At 37.9% G+C, this 17,639-nt stretch overlaps 2 protein-coding genes across 2 annotated transcripts in view; both read right to left on the reverse strand.

Annotated features, from left to right (window-relative positions):
- Nucleotides 1-6,956: 6,956 nt before the first annotated feature.
- Nucleotides 6,957-8,732, reverse strand: LOC115634672 (4-coumarate--CoA ligase 1-like). The gene is made up of 5 exons (XM_030532531.1): nucleotides 8,652-8,732; nucleotides 8,386-8,593; nucleotides 8,148-8,328; nucleotides 7,977-8,093; nucleotides 6,957-7,923 (listed from the first exon to the last, which is right to left on the reverse strand). The coding sequence occupies exons 1-5, from the start codon at nucleotides 8,730-8,732 to the stop codon at nucleotides 6,957-6,959; spliced, it is 1,554 nt and encodes a 517-aa protein (XP_030388391.1).
- Nucleotides 8,733-11,026: 2,294 nt separating this feature from the next.
- Nucleotides 11,027-17,639, reverse strand: part of LOC115634673 (retinal homeobox protein Rx) — a 28,812-nt gene continuing 22,199 nt past the window's right edge. Inside the window, exons 7-9 of the mRNA XM_030532532.1 lie at nucleotides 12,385-12,550; nucleotides 11,604-11,910; nucleotides 11,027-11,528 (exon numbers count right to left, since the gene is read on the reverse strand). Coding sequence (XP_030388392.1) covers nucleotides 11,027-11,528; nucleotides 11,604-11,910; nucleotides 12,385-12,550 — 975 coding nt within the window. The remainder of the gene's footprint in view (nucleotides 11,529-11,603; nucleotides 11,911-12,384; nucleotides 12,551-17,639) is intronic.

Below are 17,639 nucleotides of genomic sequence, written 5' to 3' on the forward strand. Positions count from 1 at the left end.
TGTAGTTTTAAAGGCCTGAAATAAAGCACAATGCATATCAAAGCAATTCTTTTTGAAGAAGAACATTACCTAAAACTGTTTACATCGATGGGTGTTTGAAGTATCTTCCATGCTCGTAACGCCGGATACCTCTGGTTTCATTATTATAATTTTGGCTTTACGGCTTGTTCGGACCAATAGGTCATAGTTTTCTGCATTACAAAAAACGATCTTTGGGTTGGTGAAGTCTAAAAGTACGTAACGTACACTTTGGAATATAAAAAATATACAGACGTTTCTCTGCGCGCAACTGGCTCTTAAATGTACTTCTAATTTGCTAAAGACATACAAAAATGTAAGTAATCTGTGATAAGCAAAAAATGAGATATGGTGTTTTCTTTTTAAGTACTCAGTTGGTTATTACTTAAAATGTGTATAGCACTACAAAACTTTAGAGTTACGATAATATTTGTTTATTGTTGGTAAAAAAGTTTCCTAGATGGCTTTGCAAATGACTTTGCGGCATAGCGTCATATCTCCGACGACATATCTCCGCCCAGTACATTTTTGCGGCGGAGATATGTCGCTATTTTTTCGGCGGAGTTATGTCGTTTTCAAGCGTCATAACTCCGCGCGGAGTTATGTCGTTTTGAGCGTCATAACTCCGCGCGGAGATATGACGCTTTGAAACGACATAACTCCGCGCGGAGATATGTCGTTTTTACTTCGGCGGAGTTATGTCGTTTCAAAGCGTCATATCTCCGCCGAAGTAAAAACATATAACTCTATACATGTGTACATTAGAGCTGGAAAAAACATCGATATCAACATCGATATATCGATGTTTTGGCAATATCGAAAACATCGATGTTTTAGTTGCCAATATCGATAATCGGGTACTTTTTGAAAATTCGAAAGCGAAAAGCAGGATGAAATATTTTAGTCCCAGTTTTCTTTATTTATTAATTGAATTTTAATAATTTTTTTATTAATGTAATAGTTTTGGAAGTAGTGGTATTGACAGTGAACGTGGATGCAAACTATGTATACATATCTGTAAAGTAAACTTGAAGTGCATATATGTATGTATATATTTAAGTCCGTTTTATTGAGGCCATGTAACCATGTAAATATTTGTGGTTCTTGTTGGGATCAAATTATTGCCCACCATGAACAAGATAATGAAAATCCTAAGCTTAAATGTCCAACATGTAAACAAGAAGTAAATGAAGCAATTCGCAATGTCTTCATTTATACATAAAAATGTATTTGATATTGATAATATATAATGTATATTAGAAGTATATTAATAAATAAAATATATGAAAATTAGCTTTGTACTTTGACTTGATTAAAAAATTTGAAAGAAAGGTAAAAAAAACAAAATACGCTGTGCCCAGCTTTGAAATGATAAATTTGATATAATAACTAAGGCACATACCCATGACGAACTTATGTACATATGTTGTTACTAGCAGGTATTGCCCGTCTTAACCCGGCTCAATATAATGTTTCCAATTGTATTTATTTTGTGTGTGCATAACCTACCCATATGTTTTCACCTTATAAGTTACCAGTAGGAAGGCATTTAAGGTATTTAAATGAACATTTTCTGTTCTTGACAAAAAATTGTTCAGTAGTCCGTTACATTTTTGTTCTTGCCAAACTATTTCTTTAAACGAACATGACCACTATAACTAATATTTTTTTAAACCTCCCCCCTTTGGAGTTAGAATTTTCCAAAAGCCTTTCTTAGTGTGCTCCTACACTATGATGGATACTATGAAAGGATACTTGAGTCCAAATTTCATCTTTTACCGTTTGGGCTGTGCGTTGATCACCAATTAGTCAGGACAAACTGTTTTATATATAGAGATAACGCAACGTTTTAAGATAGACTATGTGCAAAAAAGGGGAATAATTATAAGGGTATATCCTAATTTTAAATTCACATTTGAGTCTTTTCGTGCCATATTGAGTCAATACGGTCACGCACAAACTCGGAATATGAAACACGGCACACGTGTCAATGCCGTGCAGCGATGAGCCACGATCAAAAAGCACTGACAATTCTCATCTCAATTTGCTAGAGTAAGACTTTCGATAGTTGAAGCCACCGATAGCATAAAAATATCGAAGTTTGAATGGAAAAAGCAGAATATTTAAATAATAAAATCTAATTATTTATTGAGATCGATAAGAACAAATCATATACATACATACATCTGCCCGCAATGCGAAGCAGAATATGCGTAGCTCCGTTATTCGGTTTCTGCTTTACTATCGCATACGCAGTCGTTGCTTAGCGACGGTAACTGTAAACTTTTGGCGTTTTGCCTTTGCAATTAACATTAAATGGTCAAAACGAAAGAAGATGAGCGAGCCAACAACTTGAAGTTGTTGTTGTTGTTTTGTATTTACATGCTTCATACATATACAGGCATAGATACATATGCTTGTACATATGTATGTATGCATGGGCACACATAGACACGAACTGTTCCCAACTATTTGATATTTGATATATGGCAAGTAAAAAACATATTGCTATATTTTAATCGTTGAATGCCAATTTGTTGATATAGTTATGTTGATTACATTACCCAAATTTGAAATCGATCGGACAAAATTTATAACACAAACTATTCATTTGAAAAAGTGAATAAATATTAAAACCCCAATAATAAAATTAAATGCGATATATCGAAAATATCGATACTTGTGTTGATATATCGTAATACATGTCGAATACAAATACATCGAAAAACATCGTTTGAGAGTTATTGATTATAATACTGTATTCGATTGTACACTGTACACATACATACATACAAATTTATTTGTATGTGTACTGTAACTGTAAACTTTTGGCATTTTGCGTATGTAATGAACAGGACTCCCACTACTTCGATGTTTGATGTCAAGGATGGCGCTGGAACCCCCAAGGAAGCAGACGGGATCGGCAGACCTAAAAAAGACGGCAACCTGGCAGCGGATGCATCAGGAATTCTCCCAGAAACAACAACACCACATGGGACACAGCCAGACAGACGGCTAGAAGTTAGAATGTTAAGATTGGAAAAAAAAAATGTCCTTGTAGTAGCCCTAAGCTCCCAAGTGGAGTACAAAGGAAATAAAAAAAAAAAAAAAAATGAACAGGCGTAAATGATCAAAACGAAAGAAGATCTGCGAGCCAATAACTTGAAGTTGTTGTTGTTTTAAAAATTTTTATTTGAAACCATAGAAAACTATTTTTTACAATTAAACAACAGTGTTCGATAGCCCACTGCATACTTGTACATACAAACCTATATATGTATATAGGAATGTATGAACGTACATACATACTTATTGATGTACATACATACATATGTACATGCTATACATACAGACGTATGTACGTATGTAATACATATGGTGCTGGCGTAATTCATAATGCGAAATTCTTTCTAAGGGGAGAAATGTCCCCCCTGCCCAACCTGCGTACGCCCTTGTAGTCCGTTGTCCTAAAAACTCCTTATGCCAAATGTACTAAACAAAGAAAAAAAAGCATAAAAATGTTTATGTTATAATGTTAATAATTTTTAATTAATTAACATTTCTTGCCCTGTCAGTGCAAGACGAATGTACTTTTGTACATACATATGTATGTATGTATGTACATACATGTGTACAAATGAACATTCACACATTAGTGTCTCACATTTTGCTTTGGCTACTTCAACCGTTTACACGCAACTACACGAACAGCTGCTTGTATGTATGTATGTGTGTGTGTGTGTGTATGTATACTTAGTTGTCCCCAACTGTTTGATATTTTGTATTGTTTGTTCTACCTGCATTTGTAAAATGCATATTTTAAAAATCGTTAAATGCAAAGTTGTAATTTTAGTTACGTAGATTATATTACCCAAATTTGAAATCGATCTGACAAAATTTATAACACAAACTTTTCATTTGAAAAAATGAATAAATATTAAAACCCCAATAATTCAAGCTCCAACACAAATTTTGAAAAACCGAGTATGCAGTTTTGTTTGTATTCTTTTATAGATTATAAAACCTAAATTTAAAGTTGATCGATTCAAAAATGCAGAATTTTCAAACAAACTTTGGAGCTACTTTTCCCCCCTTTGGAGCTCGAATTTTCTTCTTAGTGCGCATCTACACCATGATAGGATACTTGAGCCCAAATTTCAGTTTCCTAGCTTTTACCGTTTGGGCTGTGGGGTGTTGATTGTGTTTCAATTTTTCCACGGAAAACCCCCCTTTTTTCATGCCCCAGGAAAAATGGTGAAAAACCAAGTATACAGTTTTTCTTGTATTCTTTTTGAGAGTATACAAACTAAGTTTGAAGTTAATTGGACGAAAATTGTAGATTTTTCATACAAACGTTGGAGCCTGTTTTCCCCCCTTTGGCGATCGAATTTTCCAAAACCGCTTCTTAGTGCTCACCTACACCACTGAAGACAACATGTGTCCAATTTTCAGCCTCTTAGCTCTTACCGTTTGGGCTGTGCGTTGATTGCACATAGCTTTTCGTTTACCGAATTTTCCACCGGAAAATCATTATTATTCAGGCCGCAGGAAAAATATTGAAAATCCAAGTATACAGTTTTTTTTGTATTCTTTTTGAGAATATACAAACTAAGTTTGAAGTTAATCGGATAAAAATTGTAGATTTTTCATACAAACGTTGGAGCTCGTTTTCCCCCCTTTGGAGCTCGAATTTTCCGAAACCCCTTCTTAGTGCTCACTTTCACTATAAGAGGGATCTTGTGTTCAAATTTCAGCTTCCTAGCTCTTACCGTTTGGGCTGTGCGTTGATTGCCAATCAGTCAGTCAGTCAGTCAGTCAGTCAGTCAGGACAAACTGTTTTATATATATAGAGATGTACACTAGAGCTGTAAAAACATCGATGTTCACCAGCATCGTGATCTAACAAGAAGTTATAGCCATATATATAATCTCAGGGCAAGTACTGCCCGCAGCACGAGACATACACAGACACACACAAACATACACGCATAACTATTCTACACATATGTACAGAGTATTTCAATGTCGGGACACCCGACTTTAGCTTCTCTATTTGTTTTATTTAGCCTTTATTTGTTAGATCAATATTTTTGCTCAAAAATAACCATTTATTTACGATTGTACTTTTTTTAAATCTCCTACTTTTGTTAAATTTTTGGCCAGCTTTGCTAAAAGTGCGTTCAGAGGCACATTATTTGGCAGGCACGGCCACGATCTGCCTGGCTACAGAATTCAATGAATCACTGATTGCCAAACAAAAGATGGCTTCTCACACAGTTGTCCCTCATGTAACTATAAAACGGGAAACACTTATAGAAGTTTCAATGCATATCAGACAATCATTACCTTAATTTGGAAGCACGTGTTCATTTCTTAAATATATACATACATATATGCACTTCAAGTTTACTTTACAGATATGTATACATAGTTTGCATCCACGTTCACTGTCAACACCACTACTTCCAAAACTATTACATTAATAAAAAAATTATTAAAATTCAATTAATAAATAAAGAAAACTGGGACTAAAATATTTCATCCTGCTTTTCGCTTTCGAATTTTCAAAAAGTACCCGATTATCGATATTGGCAACTAAAACATCGATGTTTTCGATATTGCCAAAACATCGATATATCGATGTTGATATCGATGTTTTTTCCAGCTCTAATGTACACATGTATAGAGTTATATGTTTTTACTTCGGCGGAGATATGTCGTTTTTAGTTCGGCGGAGATATGTCGTTTCAAAACGACATAACTCCGCGCGGAGATATGACGCTTGCAAACGACATATCTCCGCCGAAGTAAAAACGACATATCTCCGCGCGGAGTTATGTCGTTTTCGAGCGTCATAACTCCGCGCGGAGATATGACGTTTTTAAACGACATAACTCCGCGCGGAGATATGTCGCTTTCAGTGCGGCGGAGATATGTCGTCGGAGATATGACGCTATGCCGACTTTGCGGTTAGGCGATATCTGCAAATTGTCGGCGATTGAATCACAACTTCTGCTTAATTGTTGGTAATTTTTATTAATTTTGACGAGTCTATTCACTATTCAATTCAGTATGTGAATCCGGTTTCCTTTTGGAGATGGTTTCTTAAGACATCATAAGCATTTTATGGTTGTTACGACAAAATTAATGAGCGATACATCTTATTTGAAATATTGCAGCTTTACACTAAGATTACAAAATAATATCTACAAAAACTCAAATAACATTAATAATCCCTTAACAGTTCTGCATATGCCGCTTCTGATCACATTTTAAAAGTTATTGTTTGAATTTAATTATTGCTCAACAGGACCGTATATTTGCTATTAAATATATGTATACTGTTGCTATATTGTAACAGACGGCGTCAATTTAAAATCGTTAGTGCTGCGTAGGAATAAGCAAAGGCGCCACTTATTGGACTACAGTACATAAATGTAAAATGGGACTGCTTGCCAAACAGTGCATATTGAATTTCTCGCTAGTGGCGCCACTGTCCTCGTTTGAATAGTCCGTTGATGAAAAAGCCGGGATGTTACGGAAATAAATAAAAGCTTATAAATAAATACAAATATGTGACAAGAGATTTTTGAAAAGTGCACAGTGTGCTTAAGCAGACTATTGTTTTCATATTTCGCTAGAATATAAATCATATAAGAGTAGAGAAAGAGGCTTTAATTTCCCACGTTATTCAATTATAATTAATTATGCATTTAGTTCTTTGTAATGGCATTTAATTGCAGATTGTCATACCATGATTTCTAGTTCATTCTAAATATTTATTTCACGTAAATTCTTTCAATATTTTTGTATTTATATTTATTTTAAAAGCTCTGCAGGCACTGCGTGATTTTTATGATACGAGTTAATTTGAAGATACATACAAGTAGGTAGAAACCGAATAATTCTTGTATGGATAGTTATTCTGAATAACTGTATCATGTATACAAATTTATTTGTTGTGTTCGTAAACATGCCTCCTTTATGGCCCGACGATTAAGTTTGCCATTCGGTAATTTTTGCAATTCATTTACTATGAAGACCCCACCATTCAGGTGCTTGTACTTCACACTGATTTTTGACTTTACAAAGTCTAAAATTTCGCTGGCACTTAGCTGGGAGTTTTGATTTTTAACAACGGCTGCTGCAGCTGCATCACTTTCGAGTTCACTCCAAATGCCGAAAACGCAAACCTCACTCACAGCTGGAATCTCTGCAATGATTTGTTCGATCTCTTGGGGATAATATTTCATGCCTCGGTACATAAGCAAATCTTTTTTGCGATCAACAATATATAAATAGTGATCGCTGTCCATGTAGCCAATGTCACCTGTGTGTATCCACCCTTCATCATCCCGCACTCGCATTGTTTCCTCTGGGTTACCTACATAGCCTGCCCAGGGTTGTCCATTATTGAAGCATATTTCCCCTTGTTCCCCGGGTCCCAAAGCGGAACCATCCTCGTTGATGATCTTGACGCGAAAGCCTGGTACGAGGCATCCAACAGAACCGCGCTTCACAAGTGCGTTGCTATTAACGGTTATAGCTGATCCTGCCTCGGTTAGACCGTAGATAATGACAGGAATGCCGTGACGCAGTTGGGTTTGAAGTTTCTGAAGAGTGCTTACATTACTATTGCCACCTCCAACAAGCACTAGACGTACAGAGTCGAGTTTGTGGGGCGCAATTTGGGAGCAACTAAGAAGCATGTTGATATGCGAGGGCGAGTGGAAAAGCCAAGTGATTTGGTATTTTTGGACTAATTCTATTAGATGGAGCGGATCGAAAGTACGTTCAGAAATGATCCGTGTTGTGCCCACCACCACTGATGTTAAGAGAGTTATTAAGCTAGAGATCCAGTCGAGCGTGCTGGGAGTATATTGGATATCGCTAGGCAAAACATCACTGAGAAAATTCAAATTAGGAAACCATGTTTACAATATTAGTCCAATACTTACAGTGTTTCAAACAATTTATGGGTGTTACTAATGGTTACAGCTTTTGGTATGCCAGTTGTACCAGAACTACTTACAATAGCCAATGTTTGCGATACCCCATGCTGGAGTTTTAAAGGCCTGAAATAAAGCACAATGCATATCAAAGCAATTCTTTTTGAAGAAGAACATTACCTAAAACTGTTTAGATCAATGGGTGTTTGAAGTATATCTTCCATGCTCGTAACGCCGGATAACTCTGGTTTCATTATTATAATTTTGGCTTTACGGCTTGTTCGGACCAATAGGTCATAGTTTTCTGCATTACAAAAAACGATCTTTGGGTTGGTGATGTCTAAAAGTTTTTGGAATGTGGCTGTAGCGAGAAGAGAAATATTTAGAAACATCTTTTGCAGATCACTACTATTCTCACCTTCTTCTAAGGCAGGGTTAAGTGAATGGTAAGCAATACCATTGAAGAACAATGCAAAGGTAAGTGCTGACAGGTGCGTCGTATTCTGAGCTACGATTCCAACGATGTCGTCTTGCCTTATCCCAGCATTGCGTAAATAAGTGGCAATACGAATCGCATTCAGCAATAACTCTTTTTTTGTTAGCGTAGTCTGCTCTGAATCGGATATCTGGAATGAAGCTACTTATATAAGGCTTGAACGATGATTTTTATAAGCAGTTACTTACCTGCGCAACTTTCTCTGGATCTTTTTGTAAAGCTTGAAATACAATTTCGCCGATACTTGTGTTGGAAGGATATCCAAACATGGTTTTGTTTTGGGTATACCACATTTTTTGCACCGCATCGTATTCCGTAGGGATTTGAAAGGCAGCAACCGGCATCTTTCTTCAAATGTAAATGAATAACGTACACTTTGGAATATAAAAAATATACTGACGTTTCCCTGCGCGCAACTAGCTCTTAAATGTACTTCTAATTCGCCAAAGACATACAAAAATGAAAGTAATCTGTGATAAGCAAAAAATGAGATACCATATCTTTTCTTTTTAAATACACAGTTGGTTATTACTTAAAATGTGTATAGCACTACAAAATTTTAGAGTTACGATAATATTTGTTTATTGTTGGTAAATAATTTTCGTGGGTAGCTTTGCAAATGACTTTGCTGCTAGGCGATATATGCAAATTGTTGGCGATGGAATAAAAAGCTGGAATGGATGGAATAAAAAGCTGATTGTAGGTGATTTGTATTCATTTTGGATGAGTGGAGAAACCATGGGCGTTCACAGCGTTTTGGTTTTCTCTTTTCAATTTAGTAGGGGAATGCGGTTTCGTTTTGGAAATGATTGCTATTCATTATGAAGACATTATAGGCATGTTCAGCTTGTTAGTTACATCAAAATTAAAGAGAGACACACCGTTGTGCAATATTGCAGCCGCACGATATGATTATAAAATAGAATATAGATGAATAAAATACATTGTTCTAAGAAAAGGTAGGACTTGAAAAAGGTGAGTAAAAGTTGTTGTTTGAAATTTAATTATCGCGTTTTATAAACATTATATGTACTTGCATATAAAACATAAAGCTAAACAGGACCGTATATTAGAGAATTTATAAAATTTTATATTGAAATTGATTTTACTGTTGCTTAAATTTTCACAGCCTTGGCGACTATTTAAAAAAAGCGCCACTTGGACTACAATGAAAAACAAATAGAACTGCTTGCCAAGCAGTGACTATTGAATTTCCCGCTAGGTGCGCCACTGTCACCACCTTGAATGAAGGAATGACATCATCATGCGAACGATATAGTCCGTTGATTAAATGACAGAATTGTACGAAAATAAATAAATTTTTATACTATATATAAATACAAATATGTGGTAAACGATTTTTGAAAAGTGCACAGTGTGCTTAAGCAAACTATTGTTTTCATGTTTATCCTCTATATAAATCACGTTCTTATTCAATTATAATTTTTATCATATTTTTATTTCAGGCAACTGCAGCTATTCCCAATTATTTTCCGTCTTTTCATCCCCCACGCAAATTAAATACACATAGTATACCTTGTCACTTCCTTTGGACAATTAGACAATTGTAGTGCGTTATGCATTTAGTTCTTTTTAATAGCATTTAATTGCAGGTTGTCATACATGCATTAAGTTTTCTTTTTTACCTTGTCGCGCTCGTTCAATTTCTTCTTGTCTTTAGTCGCAATCATAATCTTATGGCGCTTGTCAGGGGGGTGTATTCTCTATGGGCGTCCAATTAATTTAGTTATTAAGGACGCTGTGACAGGCGATTGTTGGTTCTGATAAATTTGTATAATTATTGCCCATTTACAGCATGTACAGCAACTAATTATTTGACTATGTGTACTTGTGTTTAGAAAACAAACAGATTAATCGACCAAATATCACTGCAAATGCAATTGCACAATACTATTAGCTGTAATATCAAAAGCGATAAATATTAAAAATACAATAGTATTTGCTGAACAAAATGTCGAAAAGTTTTAATGTTGGAAAAATTTCGCTTGCACAGTAACTAAAGCGAATGTTTGTTTCCATTGCTCTTATTACAAAGTCCAGTTGAAGTTTCAGACTAAGCTCTGATCTGATGTGTCCTGTAAAATAATAAAACTGCCAAGTTGCAGACATGTTGAGCTAAAACTTGTATATTTATTTACTTTAGTGCTAGTCATAGATGTTGCGTTATATTTCTACATGGAAATAACTAATATACATTATATAAAGGATAGAAAACATTATCTGCGCACTGGGTTGGGCATACAACAGCACTAAGTCGTCTGATCGGGGCTATTATAAACGACGAATTAACTAAACTAATATGTAACTTACAAGCTAGAAAAGTACAGTTTTGATTGAAGAAATATCGCTCGCGATGAAACGCTAATTCTGAGCCAAACTTGAGGTGCGAAATAGACCATCTAAGGCTAATTAGATTATTGCGCATACGCATAACTGTGGAGCGGTCAGAGGTTGGGTCTGGGATAGACTAAACGATTACTTATATGATATACAATTTGCAGGAACTCTTGGTACAAGTCTTGCCTATTCTCCATCGCTCTACCTAGACCATTGAGACTAGACCTTTGTTGATGTTATCGAGGTGCTCCTTTGCCTTGATGCGCAGCGTGGCAATCGAATTGCTGCGCATATCCGTGGACGGCGGTGCGGTTGGTGGTGGTGTGCGCTTAATGCTTAGACTGGTCAGTGTGGAGGGAGGGGGTGGACTTTCCCTGCCCACATCGAGCACTTCGTTATTCGCGTTAGCCGCGCACTTGTCCAGGCTGCTGTCCACATCCCCCATATCCTGACAATCGCGTCCATCCAGCGCACCATTTGAGTCGGCATTGGAAATGCTCAGATTTTGTGGTGACATGCAAACATCCGTAGCACTGCCCTCCATTGAACAGGAAGATGCTGAGGACGTATTTGTTGCTGCTCCCGGTGCTGTTGCAGTTGTAATTGTGGACGGCATATTGCTGTGGCCGGTGGGAGTGGGCTGAGTTGGCGTCAGTGGCGTTAAAGCTGCCACAACGCTATGATGATGTGGCGATAGAGATGAAGTGACGTTTGATGTTGTTGTTGTTGCTGTTGTGGCGGCAACGGCTGCATTTAACTGGGCGGACATTGTGGCCAAACTTTGCGGCGACATGCGTGACAGATGCGGTGAGAGATGTGAGAGCGGCACCACATGATGTGGATGCGGGCCATGCGAAGGCAGAGCCCCGTGCGGTGGTGGAGCCTGCGGTGGGGTTGCTCCCATCCCATGAGAAGCTGCAGACGGTGGTGGTGCCAGCGGTCCGTTATGCGGCGGCCCATGTGGTGGCGGTGCATGATGATGATGATGTCCCATGGCCGCAAGACTGCTCATTGTTAGATTTGCGGGCGCCAGGCTGAGAGGTGGTGTCAGATAGCTGGGGTAAACGGTTTGCGGATGTGATAGAAAGCCTGCCAAAAGGAAAATTGCTTAGCTATAGTTATTCTGCAGAAGGTCTTGTTTACTAAAATTATAGTTTAGCTTATACTTTCAACATTTCAGTGCTACACAAATGTATGTAGCTGTTGCCAGAATTTGCCAAAATTTATTTTCTCAGGGATTCAAGAAATATTGGTAATTAAAATGCATTTTATTATTCAGATATTTTAAAATTAAAATGTAATATTTTTAAAGGTTTTAATTGAATTTGAAATTAATGTGAAGCAGCCACAAAATATTTTTTCATTAACACATTAATTTAAGTTTTTTTATTAATAACAATAAAATTAGTAAAGAAAATTGAAAACGATCTTTAGCTTTTGCTATGTTGGGAACATGGCGGATAGAGTAATTTTTGTTTGCTTTAACTATAATAGTAGTACTTTATTATGTGCCTCTTTCGAATTTGAGCGAACTATTATTTATCTTAAAATACAGGCACTTACCTGGCAGAGCGGAGAGCAGGGGCGGCGACAGCCAGGGATCCACGGGCAGGCCGGAGCCACCGCAGCCTAAACGATGTGGGAGCTGAGTGAAATGGGTTAAGCCAAGTCGTAGACTTTCAGATTTCTCCTGGCGGCGCCACTTGGCCCGACGGTTCTGAAACCACACCTGGAAGACAGAGAAGAAGATAGCAAAAAGGGCGCATTAGTCTTAGGTAATTAGTTTGCTTAAAGTAAAAGAGCGAAAGCAATTAAATGAACCACTTCAACGAGACGCTAATTTAATCAGGCGTAAAATGTGTCTAAGCAGCAACAACAACAACAATAACAACAACAACAACAACAACAACCAAGAGAAGAGTAACACCACGGATAATAGACAGGCACGTGTAGCACTTGGCAGCCAGCAGCCCCAAAGACCATGAAACGTAATTAGAAAACTGAATGAGCTTAATTACGTGGCTGTGACGAGGCAAGAAAACGCGAAGAAGCTGAAGAAGAAGATGAAGAAGCCGCACCAGCAACAACCTTCAAGAATAAGACAAAAAGGCGAGCCCAAAACAAAATGGCGGCTAACGCAAATTGTTAATACCAAACACTCACACAAACATAAAGACAGCTCGACAGATAAAACAAAATGGCGCAGCAGCAACCCCAACAAGCAACAGCAACAACCACAACAACAACAAAACGTCTATGTTATTGACGTGGCCAAAGCCGTTAAGCGCTCAGAAATAAAATTCAATTAGTGACGTAGCACTAATTAGAATTATCGTAACAATGAGAGCGGAATTGAGTGTTTGAGTGTAACAGAGTGTATCTGTGCGTGTGTGTGTGTCTCAGTTGGAGCTTTTCGTCTGGACTGGCTTCGCCAACCACCGGGCAATCAAAAGCACTGAGCGTCTGTCTAATTAGTGGGAAATGCGAGCAAGAGAGTTCGAGAACATGGAGTGAGAGAATAAGTGAGAGGCACGACAAACACTATGTATGGTGAGCATGTAGATGGCTATGTGTGTGTGTGTGTGTGTGAGTATCTGCGTGTGTCTGCGTCTGTGGGTGGCACATTTTGACGTCGTCGTCTCCACAACGCCCCCAACCCAACACCATCAAAGTCATCCTCATCCTCATCCTCATCGTCACCGCCGGCGTCGCTGCCGCTGCGCTCAAAGTAATTAAATGCAATTTGAGCAAATTAATAAGAAATTATTTCTGATGGAAATTTCATTACCATTATGGCGTCCTGGTTCTGTCGCACACTCACTCGCGCACTCGTTCGCTCGTTAGCTGCTGTGGTTGTTCTTTTTAGTCAGCCGCTGGCGCCACATTGCAAAATACTTATGTACAAACAAATTCTGTGTGCATGTTGCGTTGGTGTGTGTGTGTGCGTGTGTGCGTGTGTGTACATTAGGTGTTGGCATTGACTCTGGTTTTGAAATGCCAGATCGCGTGCTCCTTTCTGTGGGCGGCGGTTTAATTAAACATAATGGCGCGTAAAATTATTTTCGTTGTCAATTTGTGCACGAAAAAGTGATTTGCATTTCAAATTTTTGCCCGTCTATATTGGTGCGTGTGTATGTGTTGGGCCTTAAATTCGGTTTTGATTAAATTACTGAACGAATGGCGTCAAATGATTTTACAGCGCTAGCCCACGCCGAACTGGTCAGCTTAAATTTGAAGTGGCATCATAAATGGTATTGTACTAGAGCGATTGCACTGGTTGGCATTGATAATTGAACAATCCTATTCTGGCTTAATAAATTACTCATTTTGGATCATTAGCCAAGAAATGGCACCAATTTGCATATCCAGTTTTTGCATTTACGTGATCACATCGCTCTAATTATAGCCCCTAAAATAGAGGAAATACCTGAACGGAGGAACATAGAGTTGAGAGAAAGTAGGAAGGTTTATGCCCAGCATAAATCATTGACAAAACGCAATTAGTTTTTTGTTGCTAACGATTGATTTTCGAAGATTAATGTAGAGAACATGTTGAAAGCCCTATTGAAATATAATTAATATAATATTTTTATAATATATATATATGTTATATGTATATACATATACTTATTATACTTATACATATATACTTATTTGAACATTTACAATCAAGATCTCGACAAACATGCCATACAACAATTCAAAACCTGTCAACCAGTTCGGTAGAACTGAGTTTATATCGAGAATACATAAATACTACCTGTACATAAGACAACTATGCATGTTTAGCCTCTGAAATAAATGGCTTGAAGTAATTCTAATCACAAGTCTAAACTAAACAAGTTTTATGCTTTGTAATGACAATTGCAAAGTAATCTGCGATGACAGAATATCGTAGTAATTTTATTAGTGTCTCAATTGTATAGAATTGGGTTGCACATTGTTGTCTGTGCGATTTGATTGCATTAAACCATATGTGGATATAAATAAAAGAAGCAATTAGATGGCACGCACACAAGTAGCAAACTGAAGCGGCAAGTCTCAAAGTCTAATTTCCTGTCGCTCAAATCTGTACGAAAATAGCTAACAGTTAGAAGCTTGAGGCCACCCACATCCATGTGCATATACTTACAAGCACATACAAAAATCACAAGGATAAACACCCGAGCTGGCAACAGACGAGCGCAACAAGCGAAAGCTGTGAGGGGAGGAAGCAGGAGAGGGACAGAGAGAAAGAGAGATGGAGTCGCAAACGTTAAATGAATATTGACATTTCAGCAAATGGCAGCCACTCGATGTCAATAGCAATAGGTATATATGTATGCATGTACATACACATAAATACATATATGTATATATATATATATTATATGTATGCGAGATCGAGTGGATGGCAGTCTCTGCAGCTGACTGTTATAATTTGAGTTTGTGCTTCTTCATTTTAATTAAATCATCAAAATCAATTTTGTAATTTCCATTCATGGCGCGCCATAATGAAAGCAAACACACACACACATACAAGCACTCTAAGGGCGCGCGCTGTGCTGGTGGTGCACGCCCACACACACAACCATCCGCACAGCCACCCACTTAACCACCCGCTCAGCAAATTGTCTGCTTTCATCTTTGGCTCCTGATGCTGTGCTCTGTGCTGTGGCAGCGCCAAACACAATTTTCCACCCCATGCACACAAATACAAATACAAACAGCAACACAAACACATACTCAAACCCACCCACACACACACACACACACACACACACACACACGCACACCCCCATTTCAGCCATTTTCAATTTAGCTTCATTCCTTCCCTCACGCTTGCCGCCTGCGGTATGTAGTTTTCATGCGGCAGCAAGCCTCCCACCTTGCCTCAAACGCTTTCCCCGCTCTCCCGCAACGTCAACCACTTTTCAACTTTAATCTTTTTCATAAACTTCACATTGGCAGCAAACAATTTGCGTCGTCGGCGTCGTCGTCAACGTCCGCGTCCGCGTCGACGTTGGCGCCACTGCCGAAAAAGTAAACCCAAAAACGAGTGTCCACTCCCACTGTTAAATGGCGGGCGCCTTCTCCTGCTCACTGCTCTGTTGCAGTCCTCATATAATGCGGCATCATCAACGTTGTCGTTGTCGTTGCCATTGCCGTCGTCTTCTTTAATTTTGTTCGCAGCAAAGTTTTGCCATTTTATTGGAAAACTTCTGCCGCAAAGTGTCGTTTGGTCGTTTGGTGTGCGCCCAAAAGCAAACACGGCGTATACGCAATTTGGTGTGCAGCTGCTGTATTGTGTATGTATGTATGTGCCTGAATGCTCTCTGCCTCTCTATCTCTCTCTTGATCTCTCCTGCTTTCTCGTTCGCTTGCTCTTTCGTTCTGGCATCAGCATTTACCAAATGGCCTGGCATGTTGGACTCTTTGCGCTTTGCGCTTTGTGCGCCGTGTGCCATGGCGCACAAATTGCTTTTCGAATGTTTCTGACAGTTTGCAAATTGGAAAATTGACTTTTAACACACAAGAGCTCAGCAGCTTAATAAAAGTGTTTGCAACTTGTAGGACGAGGCTCACTTGCCAATCTGCATGCGTCTTGTCATTACACAGACTTACTTTGAGAGCACTATTGTTGTCGGCCGGGGTGTCCGAGGGACATGGCATAGGCGTAGGCCTTGTTTGTTTGTTCATTTGTTTGATGGCAGTGAAGCAGTTGATGCCGGTCTTGGTTTGCCTTTTTGAATATCAAGCACACTACTTATGCATATCTAGAAAAGTGCTCACAAAACTTATTATGTTGAATTATTTCCTAAGAAAAAGAGGCCCAAAGTAGGAGCAGACTTGATTTTGAAGGCTGATCTTGAGAAATTCAGATGAATTCGTATACCTGTTCGTCTGTTCATCTATTACCCATATTTCAAACCATCATCTAATTTGTATATATGTATTTATTTATATATATGTCAGCAAACATTCACTGTCGACATAGGAAACCACTAAATAAAAAATTATAATAAAACCTTATAAACTAGGAAAGTCTATAAGTAGAAGAAATCTAATCAAATTGCCATAATATCTAATAATGTTATGACCTAAAGAATAATGAAGCATTAATGCACGTTTTTTAAATATTATAAATAGCTTTTGTTTTTGCACTGCTAACATACCATATGTCGTTTTTCACAAAAGTGAAGCAACAGTTTATAATTTGGGGACATCAAGTAGAAAAGTTATTTTCTTTTAAATTTATTTGGGAAGCTAGTTATAGAGATCCGACAATCACTACCTTTGAGAAAAGTAAAGAGCCTATGTAATTGCCTTTCTTCGAGTTCCTCAAATTTGTAAGAAATTAAATAAAGGTGGGTCAGAGAAATAAATTCTAATTTTTTTTTTATTATTTCATTGCTTTTTATTATGCATTCTTAGAAAACGGCAACAACAGCTACGGAGTTCACTTTAAAAATTATTACATTCGCAGGATGTTTGGTAAGAGGCCTCAACTAAGTAATACATTAATCCATGTATTTTACACGTGTTCATATCTCTTACTATTTTGTATAGCTTTTAATAGAATTTCGGTTCTAAAAATTAGAAAATCCTATTTTATTGAGTAAGTTCTGTCGAACGTACACATGCTTGGTAATAACAGCTTGCTTCCCTATTCAATTTGTGCGTTTTTTAATCAACCCTAAAATCTAGACTACCACCATAGTAGGTAATTATGGCACTGGTGTAATCATTATCGCACCGTTGCGCCCGCAGCGTCGCATTCAAATGCGGAGGTTAGTGCTGTCCGTTTCGGGGCACGGCATGCAATCCAATCAAATTGA

The sequence above is a fragment of the Scaptodrosophila lebanonensis genome, unplaced genomic scaffold, assembly GCF_003285725.1.
Source record: "Scaptodrosophila lebanonensis strain 11010-0011.00,11010-0021.00 unplaced genomic scaffold, SlebRS2 tig00000001-arrow-pilon, whole genome shotgun sequence".
In the NCBI taxonomy this organism is placed as follows: domain Eukaryota; kingdom Metazoa; phylum Arthropoda; class Insecta; order Diptera; family Drosophilidae; genus Scaptodrosophila; species Scaptodrosophila lebanonensis.